Here is a 16,507-nt window from a genome sequence, read left to right on the forward strand (position 1 = left end):
AGGATGCAGGTGGGCAGGGTCACAGGTAGGACGTGTGAGGATGCAGGTGGGCGGGGTCACAGGTAGGACGTGTGAGGATGCAGGTGGGCGGGGTCACAGGTGGGAGGTGTGGGGATGCAGGTGGGCAGGGTCATAGGTAGGACGTGTGAGGATGCAGGCGGGCAGGGTCACGGGTGGGAGGTGTGGGGATGCAGGTGGGCAGGGTCACGGGTGGGAGGTGTGGGGATGCAGGTGGGCAGGGTCACGGGTGGGAGGTGTGAGGATGCAGGTGGGCAGGGTCACGGGTGGGAGGTGTGAGGATGCAGGTGGGCAGGGTCACAGGTGGGAGGTGTGAGGATGCAGGTGGGCAGGGTCACGGGTAGGACGTGTGAGGATGCAGGCGGACAGGGTCACGGGTGGGAGGTGTGAGGATGCAGGCGGGCAGGGTCACGGGTGGGAGGTGTGGGGATGCAGGTGGGCAGGGTCACAGGGGGGGAGGTGTGGGGATGCAGGTGGGCAGGGTCACGGGTGGGAGGTGTTGGGGATGCAGGCGGGCATCACAGCAAAAAGGGTGACGAGGCCAGCATCGCCCTTTACAGAAAGACTGGGCCAGTTAGCAAATGGCTCGTGCTTCCACCTCCTCCTCCGTAATAATCCCCAGGATTATGGAGAAAACCAGGGCCTGCAGGAGGGGCTCTGGGGCAGTTGACAGAGACCACCCTGCAGGGCGGCGGATCGTGGAGGGACTGGCCAAGGGAGGCCGGGGGGAGTGAAGAGGACCCCAGGATGCTGAGCAGAGCCCCCAAGAGCTTGCCCACACCCCCGCAGACTCCCTGGTCAGGGCCCTGCTCGGCTCTGGGGGCCAGGGACACACGTAGAGCAGACTGAGGTCAAGATTCCTGCAAAAATCAGCTTCGACAGTGGGGACGGCAGAGGGGGAGGGACGGAGGACCCGGTGGGAGGGCAGAGTGCTGCCAGGTGACAGATGCGGGTCCACGAGGAGCTGGACCGGGGTGACCACAGGGAGGGCCACCAGAGCCAGCCCGGGGGTCAACGGGGCACCGGGCACCTCGGGGAGAGGGGTCCAGGCCACGGCGCTGTCGCTTAGTTTAATACGGAACCTTTTCTTTTTTTCTGAGAGTATCTCATTTGGACTAATTATTAACGTAATTCAGAAAACACTAAGGAACTTTATTAAAAACTGAGCACACGGTAAGGGTGAAGATCTGAGATCAGGGCAGAAACCAAGATGGAGCATTTGGAAAGGGGAGGCGCCCGGCAAGAACAGCGGTGACAAACTTTTGACGCAAAGTTTTGGCAACGGAGTGCTATCCTATAAAAGGAATCTGTTGTAAAACGGCTGTGGTCTGCTCCCCAACGTGGCACCAACTTCTGATGAACAAAGAGCAACTCGTCAGGAATAAAAAGAGCATCTGGTGACAAACAGATGCTTTCCCTTCTCTAAAAAATTTTTTTTTTTCTTTTTCCGCATGGCCTGCGGGATCTTACTTCCCCGACCAGGGATCAAACTCAGAGCCCTGGAAGTGAGAGGGCCAAGTCCTAAATACTGGACCGCCAGGGAAGTCCTGAGATGCTTTCCCTTCATAATGGTTTGTACAGTTAAAAATCAAAACGTCTCTTTAACGTAAACTGTTACCCAAACCAGAACTGTTCCCAAAACCCCGTACTCAGCGCACAGGAACCAGTGGCATCCCTACGCGTCTTATGTGCTGACCGCTCCTGTGCTCAGCCCAAGCCTGCAGAAGCATCCTGTCCTGTCTACACCAGCTTCAATGTGACACCAGACTATGTTAAATAAAACTCATGGCGCTGGGGGTAAAAACGGCTCAACCATATACACACGCATGTGGAAAGTAAAACCCTCCAGATTCAACCACGCCGAATCCCAGGAAGTTTTCTTCTTTGTCCTTGACTGCTGAACGACCTCGAGAGCATCCTCCCTTGACGGACTGTTCCAGGTCAACACGGTCCGTGCTCAGAGACGCAGCGCAGAGCACATGACGTAGGAGGTCCTTGGCCTGTCTGGCCACCGGAGAATTTTTTAATTTTTTAATTTTTTAATTTTTTAATGAAGAGCCCCCGTATGCTCCTCTTCCCATACTCGGCGAAATCGAATGGAGACTGAACTTCACACAGTTGCAGAGTGAGCAAAATCAACATGCTGTCAGGCAGGAATCCCTCACATCCAAGAGTGTAGCTCAGAAATTAATGTATAAAAGAGGGAATTCCCTGGCATCCACTGTTTAGGACTCCGTGCTTTCACTGCCAAAGAGGCCCAGGTTCAATCCCTGGTCGGGGAACAAAGATCCTGCAAGCTGCGTGGCCAAAAAAAAAGAAATTAATGTATAAAAGAGCCCGAGAGATGGGCTTCCCTGGTGGCGCAGTGGTGGAGAGTCCACCTGCCGATGCAGGGGACACGGGTTCGTGCCCCGGTCCGGGAAGATCCCACATGCCGCGGAGCGGCTGGGCCCGTGAGCCATGGCCGCTGGGCCTGCGCGTCCGGAGCCTGTGCTCCGCAGCGGGAGAGGCCACAGCAGTGAGAGGCCCGCGTACCGCAAGAAAAAAAAAAAAAAAGGGCCCGAGAGAGATTGGTTCAAGATGGCCGACTAGAAGGACGTGCTCTCACTCCCTCTTGCGAGAGCACCAGAATTACAACTAACTGCCGAACAATCATGGACAGGACGACACTGGAAATCACCAGAAAAGATACCCCACATCCAAAGACAAAGGAGAAGCCACAATGAGACAGTAGGAGGGGCGCAATCCCAGTAAAATCAAATCCCATAACTGCTGGGTGGGTGACTCACACACTGGAGAACACTTATACCACAGAAGTCCACCCACTGGAGTGAAGGTTCTGAGCCCCACGTCAGGCTACCCAACCTGGGGGTCCGGCAACAGGAGGGGGAATTCCTAGAGAATCAGACTTTGAAGGCTAGTGGGATTTGATTGCAGGACTCTGACAGGACTGGGGGAAACAGAGACTCCTCTCTTGGAGGGCACACACAAAGCAGTGTGCATAGGGACCCAGGGGAAGGAGCAGTGACCCCATAGGAGACTGAAACAGACCTACCTGCTAGTGTCGGAGGGTCTCCTGCAGAGGTGGGAGGTGGCTGTGGCTCACCATGGGGACAAGGACACTGGCAGCAGAAGTTCTGGGAAGTACTCCTTGGCGTGAGCCCTCCCAGAGTCTGCCATTAGCCCCACCAAAGAGCCCAGGTAGACGCCAGTGTTGGGTTGCCTCAGGCCAAACAACCAACAGGGAGGGAACCTAGCACCACCCAACAGCAGACAAGCAGATTAAAGTTCTACTTTAATCTACTGAGCTCTGCCCACCAGAGGAACAGTGAGCTCTACCCACCACCAGTCCCTCCCATCAGGAAACTTGCACAAGCCTCTTAGACAGACTCATCCACCAGAGGGCAGACAGCAGAGGCAAGAAGAACTACAGTCCTGCAGCCTGTGGAACAACAACCACATTCACAGACAGACAAGATGAAAAGGCAGAGGGCTATGTACCAGATGAAGGAACGAGATAAAACCCTAGAAAAACAACTAAATGAAGTGGAGATAGGCAACCTTCCAGAAAAAGAATTCAGAATAATGATAGTGAAGATGATCCAGGACCTCAGAAAAAGAATGGAGGCAAAGAGCGAGAAGATGCAAGAAATGTTTAACAAAGACCTAGAAGAATTAAAGAACAAACAAACAGAGATGAACAATACAATAACTGAAATGAAAACTACACTAGAAGGAATCAAGAGCAGAATAACTGAGGCAGAACAGATAAGTGATCTAGAAGACAGAATGGTGGAATTCACTGCCATGGAACAGAAGAGAGAAAAAAGAAGGAAAAGAACTGAAGACAGCCTAAGAGACCTCTGGGACAACATTAAACACAACAACATTCGCATTATAGGGGTTCCAGAAGGAGAAGAGAGAGAGAAACGACCCAAGAAAATATTTGAAAAGATTATAGTTGAAAATTTCCCTATCATGGGAAAGGAAATAGCCACCCAAGTCCAGGAAGCGCAGAGAGTCCCAGGCAGGATAAACCCAAGGAGAAACACGCCGAGAACCACAGTTATCAAATTGGCAAAAATTATAGACAAAGGAAAATTATTGAAAGCAGCAAGGGAAAAATGACAAATAACACATAAGGGAACTCCCATAAGGTTAACAGCTGATTTCTCAGCAGAAACTCTACAAGCCAGAAGGGAGTGGCATGATATATTTAAAGTGATAAAAGGGAAGAAGCTACACCCAAGATTACTCTACCCGGCAAGGATCTCATTCAGATTCGATGGAGAAATCAAAATCTTTACAGATAAGCAAAAGCTAAGAGAATTCAGCACCACCAAACCAGCTCTACAGCAAATGCTAAAGGAACTTCTCTAAGTGGGAAACACAAGAGAAGAAAAGGACTGACAAAAACAAACCCATAGCAATGAAGAAAATAGTAATAGGAACATACATATCGATAATTACCTTAAACGTGAATGGATTAAATGCTCCAACCGAAAGACACAGGCTTGCTGAATGGATACAAAAACAAGACATATATGCGGTCTACAAGACACACACTTCAGACCTAGGGACACATACAGACTGAAAGTGAGGGGATGGAAAAACATAGTCCATGTAAATGGAAATCAAAGAAAGCTGGAGTAGCAATACTCATATCAGATAAAATAGACTTTAAAAGAAAGAATGTTACAAGAGACAAGGAAGGACACTACATAACGATCAATGGATCAATCCAAGAAGATATAACAATTATAAATATATATGCACCCAACACAGGAGCACTGCAATACATAAGGCAACTGCTAACAGCTATGAAAGAGGAAATCGACAGTAACACAGTAATAGTGGGGGACTTTAACACCTCACTTACACCAATGGATATATCATCCAGACAGAAAATTAAAAAGGAAACACAAGCTTTAAATGACACAATAGACCAGATAGGTTTAATTGATATTTATAGGACATTCCATCCAAAAACAGCAGATTACACTTTCTTCTCAAGCACGCATGGAACATTATCCAGGATAGATCACATCTTGGGTCACAAATCAAGCCTCAGTAAATTTAAGAAAACTGAAATCGTATCAAGCATCTTTTCTGATCACAACTTTATGAGATTAGAAATGAATTACAGGGAAAAAACCGTGAAAAACACAAACACATGGAGGCTAAACAATATGTTACTAAATAACCAAGAGATCACTGCAAATCAAAGAGGAAATAAAAAACTTATCTAGAGACAAGTGACAATGAAAACACAACAATCCAAAACCTATGGGATGCAACAAAAGCAGTTCTAAGAGGAAAGTTTATAGCAATACGAGCCTACATCAAGAACCAAGAAAAATCTCAAATAAACAATCTAACCTTACACCTGAAGGAACAAGAACAAACAAAACCCAAAGTTAGTAGAAGGAAAGAAATCATAAAGATCAGACAAGAAATAAATGAAACAGAAACAAAGAAAACAATAGCAAAGATCAATAAAACTAAAAGCTGGTTCTTTGAGGAGATAAACAAAATTGATAAACCATTAGCCAGACTCATCAAGAAAAAGAGAGAGAAAACTCAAATCAATAAAATTAGAAATGAAAAAGGAGAAATTACAACAGACACCGCAGAAATATAAAGCATCCTAAGAGACTACTACAAGCAACTCTATGCCAATAAATGGACAACCTGGAAGAAATGGCCAAATTCTTAGAAAGGTATAACCTTCCAAGACTGAACCAGGAAGAAACAGAAAATATGAACAGACCAATCACAAGCAATGAAACGGAAACTGTGATTAAAAATCTTCCAAAAAAAAAAAAAATCTTCCAACAGGGCTTCCCTGCTGGCGCAGTGGTTGGGGCTCCGCCTGCCAATGCAGGGGACGCAGATTTGTGCCCCGGTCTGGGAGGATCCCACGTGCCACGGAGCAGCTGGGCCCGTGAGCCATGGCCGCTGAGCCTGCACGTCCGGAGCCTGTGCTTTGCGGTGGGAGAGGCTGCAACAGTGAGAGGCCCGCGTACGGCAAAAAAAAGAAAAAAAAAATCTTCCAACAAACAAAAGTCCAGGACCAGATGGCTTCACAGGTGAATTTTATCAAACATTTAGAGAAGAGCTAACACCCATCCTTCTCAAACTCTTCCAAAAAATGGCAGAGGAAGGAACACTCCCAAACTCATTCTATGAGGCCATCATCACCCTGATACCAAAACCAGACAAACATACTACAAAAAAAGAAAATTACCGACCAATATCACTAATGAATATAGATGGCAAAAATCCTCAACAAAATAGTACCAAACAGAACCCAACAACACATTAACAGGATCATACACTATGATCAAATGAGATTTATGCCAGGGGTGCAAGGATTCAACATATACAAATCAATCAATGTAATACACCATATTAACAAATCGAAGAATAACAAACATGATCATCTCAACAGACACAGAAAAGGCTTTTGAGAAAATTCAACAGCCATTTATGATAAAAATTCTCCAGAAAGTGAGCACCGAGGGAACCTACCTCAACATAATAAAGGCCATATACGACAAACCCACAGCAAACATCATTCTCAATGGTGAAAAACTGAAAGCATTTCCTCTAAGATCAGGAACGAGACAAGGATGTCCTGTCTCACCATTATTATTCAACATACTTTTGGAAGTCCTAGCCACAGCAATCAGAGAAGAAAAAGAAATAAAAGGAATACAAATTGGAAAAGAAAAAGTAAAACTTTCACTGTGTGCAGATGATACTATACGTAGAGAATCCTAAAGATGCCACCAGAAAACTACTAGAGCTAATCAATGAATCTGGTAATGTTGCAGGATGCAAAATTAATGCACAATAATCTCTTGCATTACTATACACTAACAACGAAAAATCAGAAAGAGAAATTAAGGAAACAATCCCATTCACCATTGCAACAAAAAGAATAAAATGCCAAGGAATAAACCTCCCTAGGGAGACAGAAGACCTGTATGCAGAAAACTATAAGATACTGATGATAGAAATTAAAGATGATACAAACAGATGGAGAGATATACCATGTTCTTGGATTAGAAGAATCAATATTGTGAAAATGACTATAGTACCCAAAGCAATCTACAGATTCAGTGCAATCCCTATCAAATTACCAATGGCATTTTTTACAGAACTAGAACAAAAAATCTTAAAATTTGTATGGAGACACAAAAGACCCCGAATAGCCAAAGCCGTCTTGATGGAAAAAAATGGAGCTAGAGGAATCAGACTCCCTGACTTCAGACTCTAATACAAAGCTACGGTAATCAAGACAATATGGTACTGGCACGAAAACAGAAATATAGATCAATGGAACAGGATAGAAAGCCCAGAGATAAACCCACACACCTATGGTCAACTAATCTATGACAAAGGAGGCAAGCACACACAATGGAGAAAAGACAGCCTCTTCAGTAAGTGGTGCTGGGAAAACTGGACAGCTACATGTAAAAGAATGAAATTAAAACACTCCCTAATACCATACACAAAAATACACTCAAAATGGATTAGAGACCTAAATGTAAAACTGGACACTATAAAACTCTTAGAGGAAAACATAGGAAGAACACACTTTGACATAAATCACAGCAAGATCTTTTTTGATCTACCTCCTGGAGTAATGGAAATAACAGCAGAAATAAACAAATGGGACCTAATGAAACTTAAATGCTTTTGCAAAGCAAAGGAAGCTACAAAGAAGACGAAACGACAACCCTCAGAAGGGGAGAAAATATTTGCAAATGATTCAATGAACGAAGGATTAATCTCCAAAATATACAAACAGCTCATGCAGCTCAATATTAAAAAAACAAACAATCCAATCCAAAAATGGGCAGAAGATCTAAACAGACATTTCTCCAAAGAAGACATACAGATTGCCAAGAAGCACATGAAAAGCTGCTCAACATGACAAATTATTAGAGAAATGCAAATCAAAACTACAATGAGGTACCACCTCACACCAGTTAGAATGGCCATCATCAGAAAATCTACAAACAACAAATGCTGGAGAGGGTGTGGAGAAAAGGGAACCCTCTTGCACTGTTGGTGGGAATGTAAATTGATACAGCCACCATGGAGAACAGTATGGATGTTCCTTAAAAAACTAAAAATAGAACTACCATTTGACCCAGCAATCCCACTACTGGGCATATACCCTGAGAAAACCGTAATTCAAAAAGAGTCATGTACCACAATGTTCATTGCAGCTCTATTTACAACAGCCAGGTCATGGAAGAAACCTAAACGCCCATCAACAGACGAACGGATAAAGAAGATGTGATTCATATACACAATGGAATATCACTCAGCCATAAAAATGAACGAAATTGGGTCCTTTGCAGAGATGTGGATGGATCTAGAGACTGTCATACAGAGTGAAGTAAGTCAGAAAGAGAAAACCAAATATCGTATATTAACGCATATTGTGGAACCTAGAAAAATGGTACAGATGAACTGGTCTGCAGGGCAGAAATAGACACCCAGATGTAGAGAACAAACGTATGGACACCAAGGGGGGAAAGTGGTGAGGGGGTGGTGGTGGGATGAACTGGGGGATTGGGACTGACACGTATACAGTAATATGTATAAAACGGACAGCTAATAAGAACCTGCTGTATAAAAAAATAAACTAAAATTCAAAAAAAAATAGAGCCGCAGATGCATAAACTAAGTTTCTGTACATCAATTCTATTATTTTTACTGATTTTTATTGTGAAGCCAAAGCTGTTGGCGTCCAGTTGGGCACTGAATCTCATGCTTCAAGGAGAGCACGTAACTTTACACCAATGTTGCACTCTCTCCACGTTGCCTTTGGGCCCTGGCACACGTGTGTGCTCTGTGCCCGCCCGCGCACCCTGTGCAGGGTCACCCAGGACCGAGGTGTTCTTCCAGCTGCTCCGGGGGCAGGTAGCTGAACAGAACCATCACCCGAGACCCGGCCTGCTACTTTCTGGGGAACACTTGCTTGGGACTGGATGCGTGTTTTTGTGGAATCCTCTAAGATGCTGGACCCCAGTGAGCCCAATGACAAGACCCTCGGGGCCTCCGCCTCTACCTGTTTCCTGTGGCAAAGTCCACTGCCGGTTCTGTCTTTTCTATTAGTTACTATCTAACCACGATCCCGATTTGTAAACGTCTAAACTACAATGGAAACCGTTACAAACTTTTCCTTAAGACTTGGGGGTTTTTGTTGGTCTGCAGTCTTTAACCTCAGTCAAAAAACATTAGACATCAGATTGATTACAGATCAGCCTGGGCCACACCCCAAGGCGAAGTCACTCCTCGCTAGGGCTAATTCCAGAACCCTGGGAAACCCGCCCCCTCCTGGTCTCTCACCTTGAAGGGAGAATGATGGCGTTGTCCCCACCTACCTGTTTCCTATAAGTCAGGGAGGGAGAGAGGACAAGGAGATACTGCCTATCAAGAGCTGAGAGGCTGCAGGATAAAAGCTCTCAACGCATGTGCATCACAGCTCCTAAGGACACATGCTTTTCTGCTGACAAACGCAGCGAAGCCTGCTTATTATAAAAGAGGTAGTTCAGAGCATAAAACATGGTAGCACCGTGGCTACCTGCTGCCTGAGAGCAGGTTCCAGGAGCGTGAAGGTGGGTGAGCAGTGCAGTGCCCAGCGGGCCATCTGGGTCGGGTCTGATCTGACCCACCTTGAGACTTGCCCAGCCACTCGGGACCAGCTAAGGCAGAGCTGCCGCCCTCTTTCCGGGCGGGGGGTGGCACTCCCAGATGCCCTGGATCCCCACCGCCTTTCGGGCTGATTCACTGAGCAGGGGACAGGATTACAGCAATGGAAGCAGCGATTCCGAGAGGAGGGGGATACATTCATTTTATAGAAGTGAGGCCCGTGCTCTTCCTCACGGCCTCCGTCTGAGAGATTTAGTCACCTGAACATCTGTGTCCGTCACCAGCTTTAAGGAGGCAGTATTTTCCCTGCAGGTGACCCCACGGCCCGGGGAAGAGGCAGCTGTCTGCAGGAAAGGCACGAGGGGCCTGGATGCACAGAAGTCCCCCAAAGCCCACCCACGCGCGAGGACGCGTGCCGGCAGAGGCCGCTGTCCCGGGCCTCCCTGCCTCTGCCCCTTGCCTTGCCCTCCACTGCCCAGACGCGAGGAGCACAACCTTATCTCCACAGACTACTTAGACCTACTCTTTGACAGATGAAAACAGGACGATGCTAAACATACAAACAACAGCCAGTACTACGCCTGATGATTAAGAAAATGAGGCGTCTGAAATTTATACTCAGTATTTTGGTACAACAGGTAGGCAAAAAAATACAACTACGAAAACCAACCCAACTACTGGATTTCTACTTCACTGAGTCACGTGTAACCGGTCCACTTAGTAGCACTTGACATACACGGCAAAACTGTTCGACCAGAGAAACGACGTGTAAGTGGAACAGTGTGCTGTCACTATCACCACGAGTGCCCAATAACATATAAATAAGTAATTGAAAAGAGTCACTTGACAAGAGTTCGGCAGTTCCGACAAATTCAAGGACGCCAATTGGTCATGGCAACCCTGAAAGGGACACTCGGTCTTTGGCAAATTATTTGAAAGATTATGACGGATAAATAGCTACTTTTTTGTTTTTAATTCAGAATGCAAAACAAGTGATGCCACAATTCACCAGAGGAAAAGAATGTTTCGAAAGTCACATGTATCAAACCAAAAGCACGAATGCTTCAAGTGTGTGTGATTTGGCAACAGGAAAACTTTTTGAAGACAAAAGGGGAACCACACAACAGCGCCTTCTGGGCTGGCACAGAGCTGGAAGCCTGGGGTTGCCACTGAACCCTGGTGTCACAGCGCCTAACTACCTCTAGGATACAGTTTCCCACAGCACAAAACCAGCGTGATTTCTCCATTAACTTTTTTTTTCTTAAACTTTTTATTCTATATTGGAGTATAGCCGATTAACAACGTTGTGATGGTTTCGCAGTGACTCAGCCCTACATATACATGTATCCATTCTCCCCCAATCCAGTAACTTTTAAGAAGCGGCAGGAGCTGCTGGACCCTCTCTGGGAACAATTATAAAAATTATTTTGACTCCGTATGAGTAACTACGACAGATGCTGATAAGAGGCCAGCACTTCTATGACTCGAGGTAAGCCCTTAGAACTGCTTAACGCAACAGAATTTCGAAGTCAAAAACCAGAATAAACCACTTTTTCTACTTAAGATGATAAAAGGTATGACCCCTCCACCACCAAGGCTTTTGGTAGACTCATCTTTGTTCAAATTCCAACTGAGAACTAATAGGCGGGTGATTTATATAGGACTCGTCTTCCGGGAAGCAAGATTTGGTGCCATTTCTTAGTAAGGAGGAGGGTGTCAGGTAACAACCCCCCCCTTTCTAACAGTTCTAACATAGCTTCTTTGAAGTAAGGTAATATTCATTCCCCAGCCGCCAAATAAAAGCTCAAACACAAAAGGAGGGGTGAGAGACAAAGGTTTTCTCAGGCCAGCGGACTGACTCAACTCTCAGCAGATGCCCATGATACATCCTTACCATCCAGACTCTCCTCCCTGATTCGACGTTATTTATGTTGTCATTTGACTGAGCTTTTTCTAATAAAACTTTGATAGAATTCCTGCAGCCAGCATTTAGAAAGTGCCTAACAAAACAGGACGCGGCTACCAGGAGCTCCTGGACACACCTTGTCGTGGGCAAAGAGCACACCCCAGGGTGGAAAACTTGCACGTGAATGAAGAGAACTGGAATTCTAAGGTCTTCGCATTTTTATTCCAGTACTAACCCCCCCTTAGGATCTCCTTCTTCTCTCTCTGAACACTACTGGGATCCTGGCGAGCCCTGAAGCAAGATTTCAACAGGAAGGGTTGAGACAGGGAACTGGCCTGACCTTGGCTAGCACACATTTCTGAACCCCTCAGTCAAAAGGGTGAGTTCTAGCTCTTACTCATTACACTTTACACGCACAGACACCTGCCCGTAGGTTTCTTTTGAAGGCTTTCCTCTACTTTTGTGGACATTATCTTATTTATCCTGAGAGTTTCTAAGTAAAGATTTCAGAAGGCTGTCACATCACCACTGTGACATAAGGAAAGCCATCCAGAAAGACTGGGACAGAGGATCGTGCAATTCCTGCAGAGATCATGGCTCGCCAGGGACAGGGCTAGCGCCATCATTTGCAGCTGGGGACAGGGCTGCCTCCATCATTTGCGGCTGGGGACGGGCCCGGCTCCATCATTTGTGGCTGGGGACAGGCCCGGCTCCATCATTTCTGGCCGGCTTGCACAGGGTCTCACTTTTTCTGCACCAACGTGAAGCTACTGACATGCCTGTCCCCTCCAATCGGTACGTGTACGAGCTCACGTATGACATGTATGTGGGTGAGCTCATTTCTCGGTCCCGCGGACGCACGGGTTGCAAGGCACCTCAGGGCACCCAGCCCGACTCCCCGCCCCGCCCTGCCCCGTCCCGTCCTGGCTGCTGGACCCCGCTACATATACACGAGGGCGGGCACTCACGTGGCAGGGGCGGCGCGGGGCAGGCCGAGCGCAGAGACGCTGGTGGAGACGCCGGCGGCAGCGGGCGGCGGCGAGGGCAGCAGGGCGCGGAGCAGCGCGGCGGGCACGGGGCCGGGGCGCGCAGCGCGGGGCACAGGGCCCGGGCCGGGCGGCGGAGGCGGCGGCGGTGGCGGCGGGAAGGCGTCGGGCCCGGGGACGGCCGCCGGCGGGCTGAGCGGCGGGGGCGGCGGCGGGAGCGCGCTCCACGGGGCCTCGAGCTCGGGGGGCGTCGGGGACGCGGGCGTCGGGGGCCGGGGCGCGCCGGGGCTCAGGCTCTGCGCGGCGATGAACTGCTTGGGGCGCGCGTAGCTGAAGGAGCCGGAGGCCTGCATGGCGGGCGCGGGGCGGGCGGCGGGCGCGGGGCGGGCGGCGAGCGCGCTCATGGGCTCCGAGCGCGGCTCCGGGGGCTCCGGGGACGCGGGCGGCGAGGAGCGCACGCGGGCCTCGCGCTCCAGGCGGATCTGCTGCTGCAGCTGCTGGATCTTGAGCGCGTCCCTGCGGGGAGAAAAGGACACCTTCAGACGGGCCGGGAGAGACGGGAGGCCCTGCGACCACCCCTCCCCATGCCCCCCGCCCCCCCCCCCCGCCCCGCGGGAGCCCGAGATTCACCGAGGACACCGCTGATCTCAACGTCGAACTGAACTCGTACCCCAGGTGAGCCTAACCGGTTTACAGATGCCAGGGATGGACATTCTGTCTGACCCGCGGAAGCTGCACTGCATTTTAACAGAACCAGAAATACTAAGAGAACAGCTTCTGACCTGAGTCCTCAGCCCTCTCACCTGTAGCCGAGTTTTGGAAAAACTCTATCACAATGGGGAAGTTAAAAGAAAGAAACACTTGATTTAAGTTACTTTGGGCAGATTTAGGCGAATCCAACTTCCCTACTTCATTGCTGTCAACTCTGTAGTCAATAAATACCACAGGCTGATGCTGGGGGGGAAGACCTACTTTAATTTCTGCCTTTGCTCCCTAAAAAACATATGCAAAACCTACTCTACCCCTAATTTAGTAGGAAACCCTGAACTGCCAATCATTTCTACAAACCGTAGTACAAACTGACATTTGGTACCATATCTGAAACATGCAAACGACACCCATCTTTCACCTGCAGGGGTTCAATAAGCAATAACAAATTATTAATTTTACAGTAATGCAGTTTTAATTTCCCAGGTTTTTTCCATCAGGAAGGGACAGTTTGAATTTTAATTTTTGATAAAGAGGTTAGCAATAAAGCAGTTAGCAATCAGCTAAAATCTTACTCTTATCTTAACTCAAAAGCTTTCCTGTCTAGCTGTATTTTACATCTGAGATGTTTTCCTTTATCCACATCAGATAGTGACCCACAGCTGTGAGAAGAAACTTCAACGGAAGGTGGCACTATAACAAGCGAATAAAATAGGAACAGTCCACAGAGACGCAAAGCTATGCTCCTAACTTGAAACCGTATAAAACTAAGAAGCAAAACCCCCAGGACCTCCTGTCCATAGGTGTTTAACCTTCAAATTCAAAGCAATAAAAGGAACTGAAGCTGTTGATAAAAAGGTAAAAAAAAATAATTTAGATCTGTTATCAAGTATCATTGGATATGGCAATATCTGTCAAGGAGTTCTAAATTCCCTCCCATGTCTCTGATTCCCTGCTGTAATTATCCAGTAAAGTGATTACATTTAAGTCCATGAAAAGACGCCTTCCTGGGAACTGAAAAGTGTAAGGGGAACATGGCTGTAGATGCTTAATCCAGGCAGAGCATCCACGACTCCGACAGCAATGAACCCTGGGTGGTCCTCTGGAGCTGAACTGGAGTCTTTTAAAAGCAGCTGTGCCAGTGCTAGGATCCATGGGATGCTGAGGTTCCACATGTCTGTGTGGTCTGGCTAGACTGCCCAGCCTTCACGTGTTTAGAACCGGCCCAGGAATAGGACTCAAAAAACCACCCACCAGTGCTCTCATTTTGAATCCCCAAATGCTCCTTTCTGATCTCCCTGCCTTTCCTTTCTCTTTCTTATTTCCTACCCACTGCAAAATGCATCCTATTCCTGGACCGTTTCTCCCCAACATTCAGCTGACCTGGGCACCAGGACTGAAAGTGATCTGTAGGGCCCTGCAGAAGGCACTGCCCCCTCCTCTGGGCCAGCAGGGTTCACCATGGCCAGAGCCTCAGCTGTATTTGCAGGCATTTCCAGCTCGGCTGTATGAAGCCACCCTGGCTCCAGACATCACATTGTGCCCGTGTCTGCAGGGGGTTTCCTCTGCCCCAGGATTAGGGATGGCCCCCAAGAAGCCAGTCTTCAAAGAAGCCATACCAGGGAAGCTCTGACCACCACTAGTTCTAACTTTGTCCATGGGGTCAAGTCTGTTCATTTGGGCATTAAAAAACCCATCAAGTTTGCTAGCTCAAGAGAGCTTAAAACTGCCGAGATGCTACTGTTAGTGGTAAGTGACAGTTCAAGAAATTGATGTAGCATTTCACAAGAAATGGACAGGCATTCCAGTGATGTGGTCCTAGTATATACTGCATGAAGAACTGTGCCACCCTTCCCACTCCCCTACACTGCGCTGGAGAGGAGTGTGACAGGCAGAGAATTGGAGGGGTGGGGGAAGGGAGGGCAGAACAGCTGCTTTGAATCTTTAAGTGTCTGGCTTGATTTCTGCACTGATCCTAGTATTTCAAAAAAAATATCTGAGTTAAATGGTTCTGACACCCAGATTCTGAGATGACGAAGTGCACAACTCTAAGTCACTTTCTCAGTCCTTGTTATTTTCATAAAAGTTGATTTTCACAGAGATAAAAAAGCAAAGGGAATGAAAGGTCCCAGGAAGGCAAGACTGCTTGTGGCCTCCGGAAATTACTGAGAATTACCTGTCACACTGACATCGGTCTTAGAGATGTTTTCCTGGATCTAACTCCAAGGCAAGGGAAACAAAAGCAAAAATAAACAAGTGGGACTACATCAAACTAAAAAAGCGTCTGCACAGCAAAGGAACTATCATCAAAACAAAAAGGCAGCGTACTGAATGGGAGAAGATACTTGCAAATCGTGTATCCCTTATATAAGGAGTTAATATCCAAAATATATAAAGAACTCAGACAACTCAACAACAAAAACACAAACAACCCAATTAAAAAATGGGCAGAGGTTCCAAATATACATTTTTCCAGAAAAGACATACAGATGGCCAACAGACACATGAAAAGATGCTCAACATAGCTAATCACCAGGGAAATGCAAATCACAGCCACTATGAGATATCACCTCACACATGTCAGAATGGCCATCGTCAAAAAGAAGAAATAACAAATGCTGGAACGGATGTGGGAAGGAGGGAAAATTTCTGTTGGGGGGAAATGTAAATTGGTGCAGCCACTATGGAAAACAGTATGGAGGTACCTCAAGAAATTAAAAATAGAGCTACCATATGATCTAGCAATTCCACTTCTGGTTATTTGTCTGAAGAAAATGAAAACACTAATTTGAAAAGATATATGTACCCCAATGTTCACTACAGCATATTTACGATAGCCAAGATATAGAATCAACCTAAGTGTCCACTGATAGGTGAATGGATAAAGAATATGTGATATATTAATCTCTCTCTCTCTCTCTCTCTCTGTCACACACACACATACACACACAATGGAATATTACTCAGCCACAGAAGCAGAAAGAAATCCTGCCATTTGTGACAACATGGATGGATCTGGAGGGTAGTGTGCTAATAAGTGAAATAATTTAGAGAAAGACCAAAAACATGTGATCTTACTCATATGTGGAATCTAAGTATACAAACACAACACAACACATAGAGATTTAGTCTAGTGGTTACCAGAGGGGAGGGGGTTTGGGGTGGGTAAAATGAGTGAAGGGTGAAGGGGGTCAAGTGTATGGTGATGGATGGTAAC

The 16,507-nt window shown here is 47.1% G+C and overlaps 1 protein-coding gene across 5 annotated transcripts in view; it reads right to left on the minus strand.

The window, feature by feature from the left end:
- Nucleotides 1-16,507, minus strand: part of PALLD (palladin, cytoskeletal associated protein) — a 385,196-nt gene that overhangs the window by 31,480 nt on the left and 337,209 nt on the right. For 4 of the 5 annotated variants that reach the window (XM_027096505.1, XM_027096504.1, XM_027096506.1 and 1 more), the window contains one exon: nt 12,565-13,098. The exons of the other annotated variant lie outside the window; for it this stretch is intronic. In XM_027096505.1, the coding sequence (XP_026952306.1) occupies nt 12,565-13,098 (534 nt within the window). The remainder of the gene's footprint in view (nt 1-12,564; nt 13,099-16,507) is intronic. 5 annotated transcript variants of the gene reach the window in all.

This window comes from Aethalodelphis obliquidens, unplaced genomic scaffold (assembly GCF_003676395.1).
Source record: "Aethalodelphis obliquidens isolate GAN/ISIS:26980383/991018 unplaced genomic scaffold, ASM367639v1 scaffold103, whole genome shotgun sequence".
Classification (NCBI taxonomy): domain Eukaryota; kingdom Metazoa; phylum Chordata; class Mammalia; order Artiodactyla; family Delphinidae; genus Aethalodelphis; species Aethalodelphis obliquidens.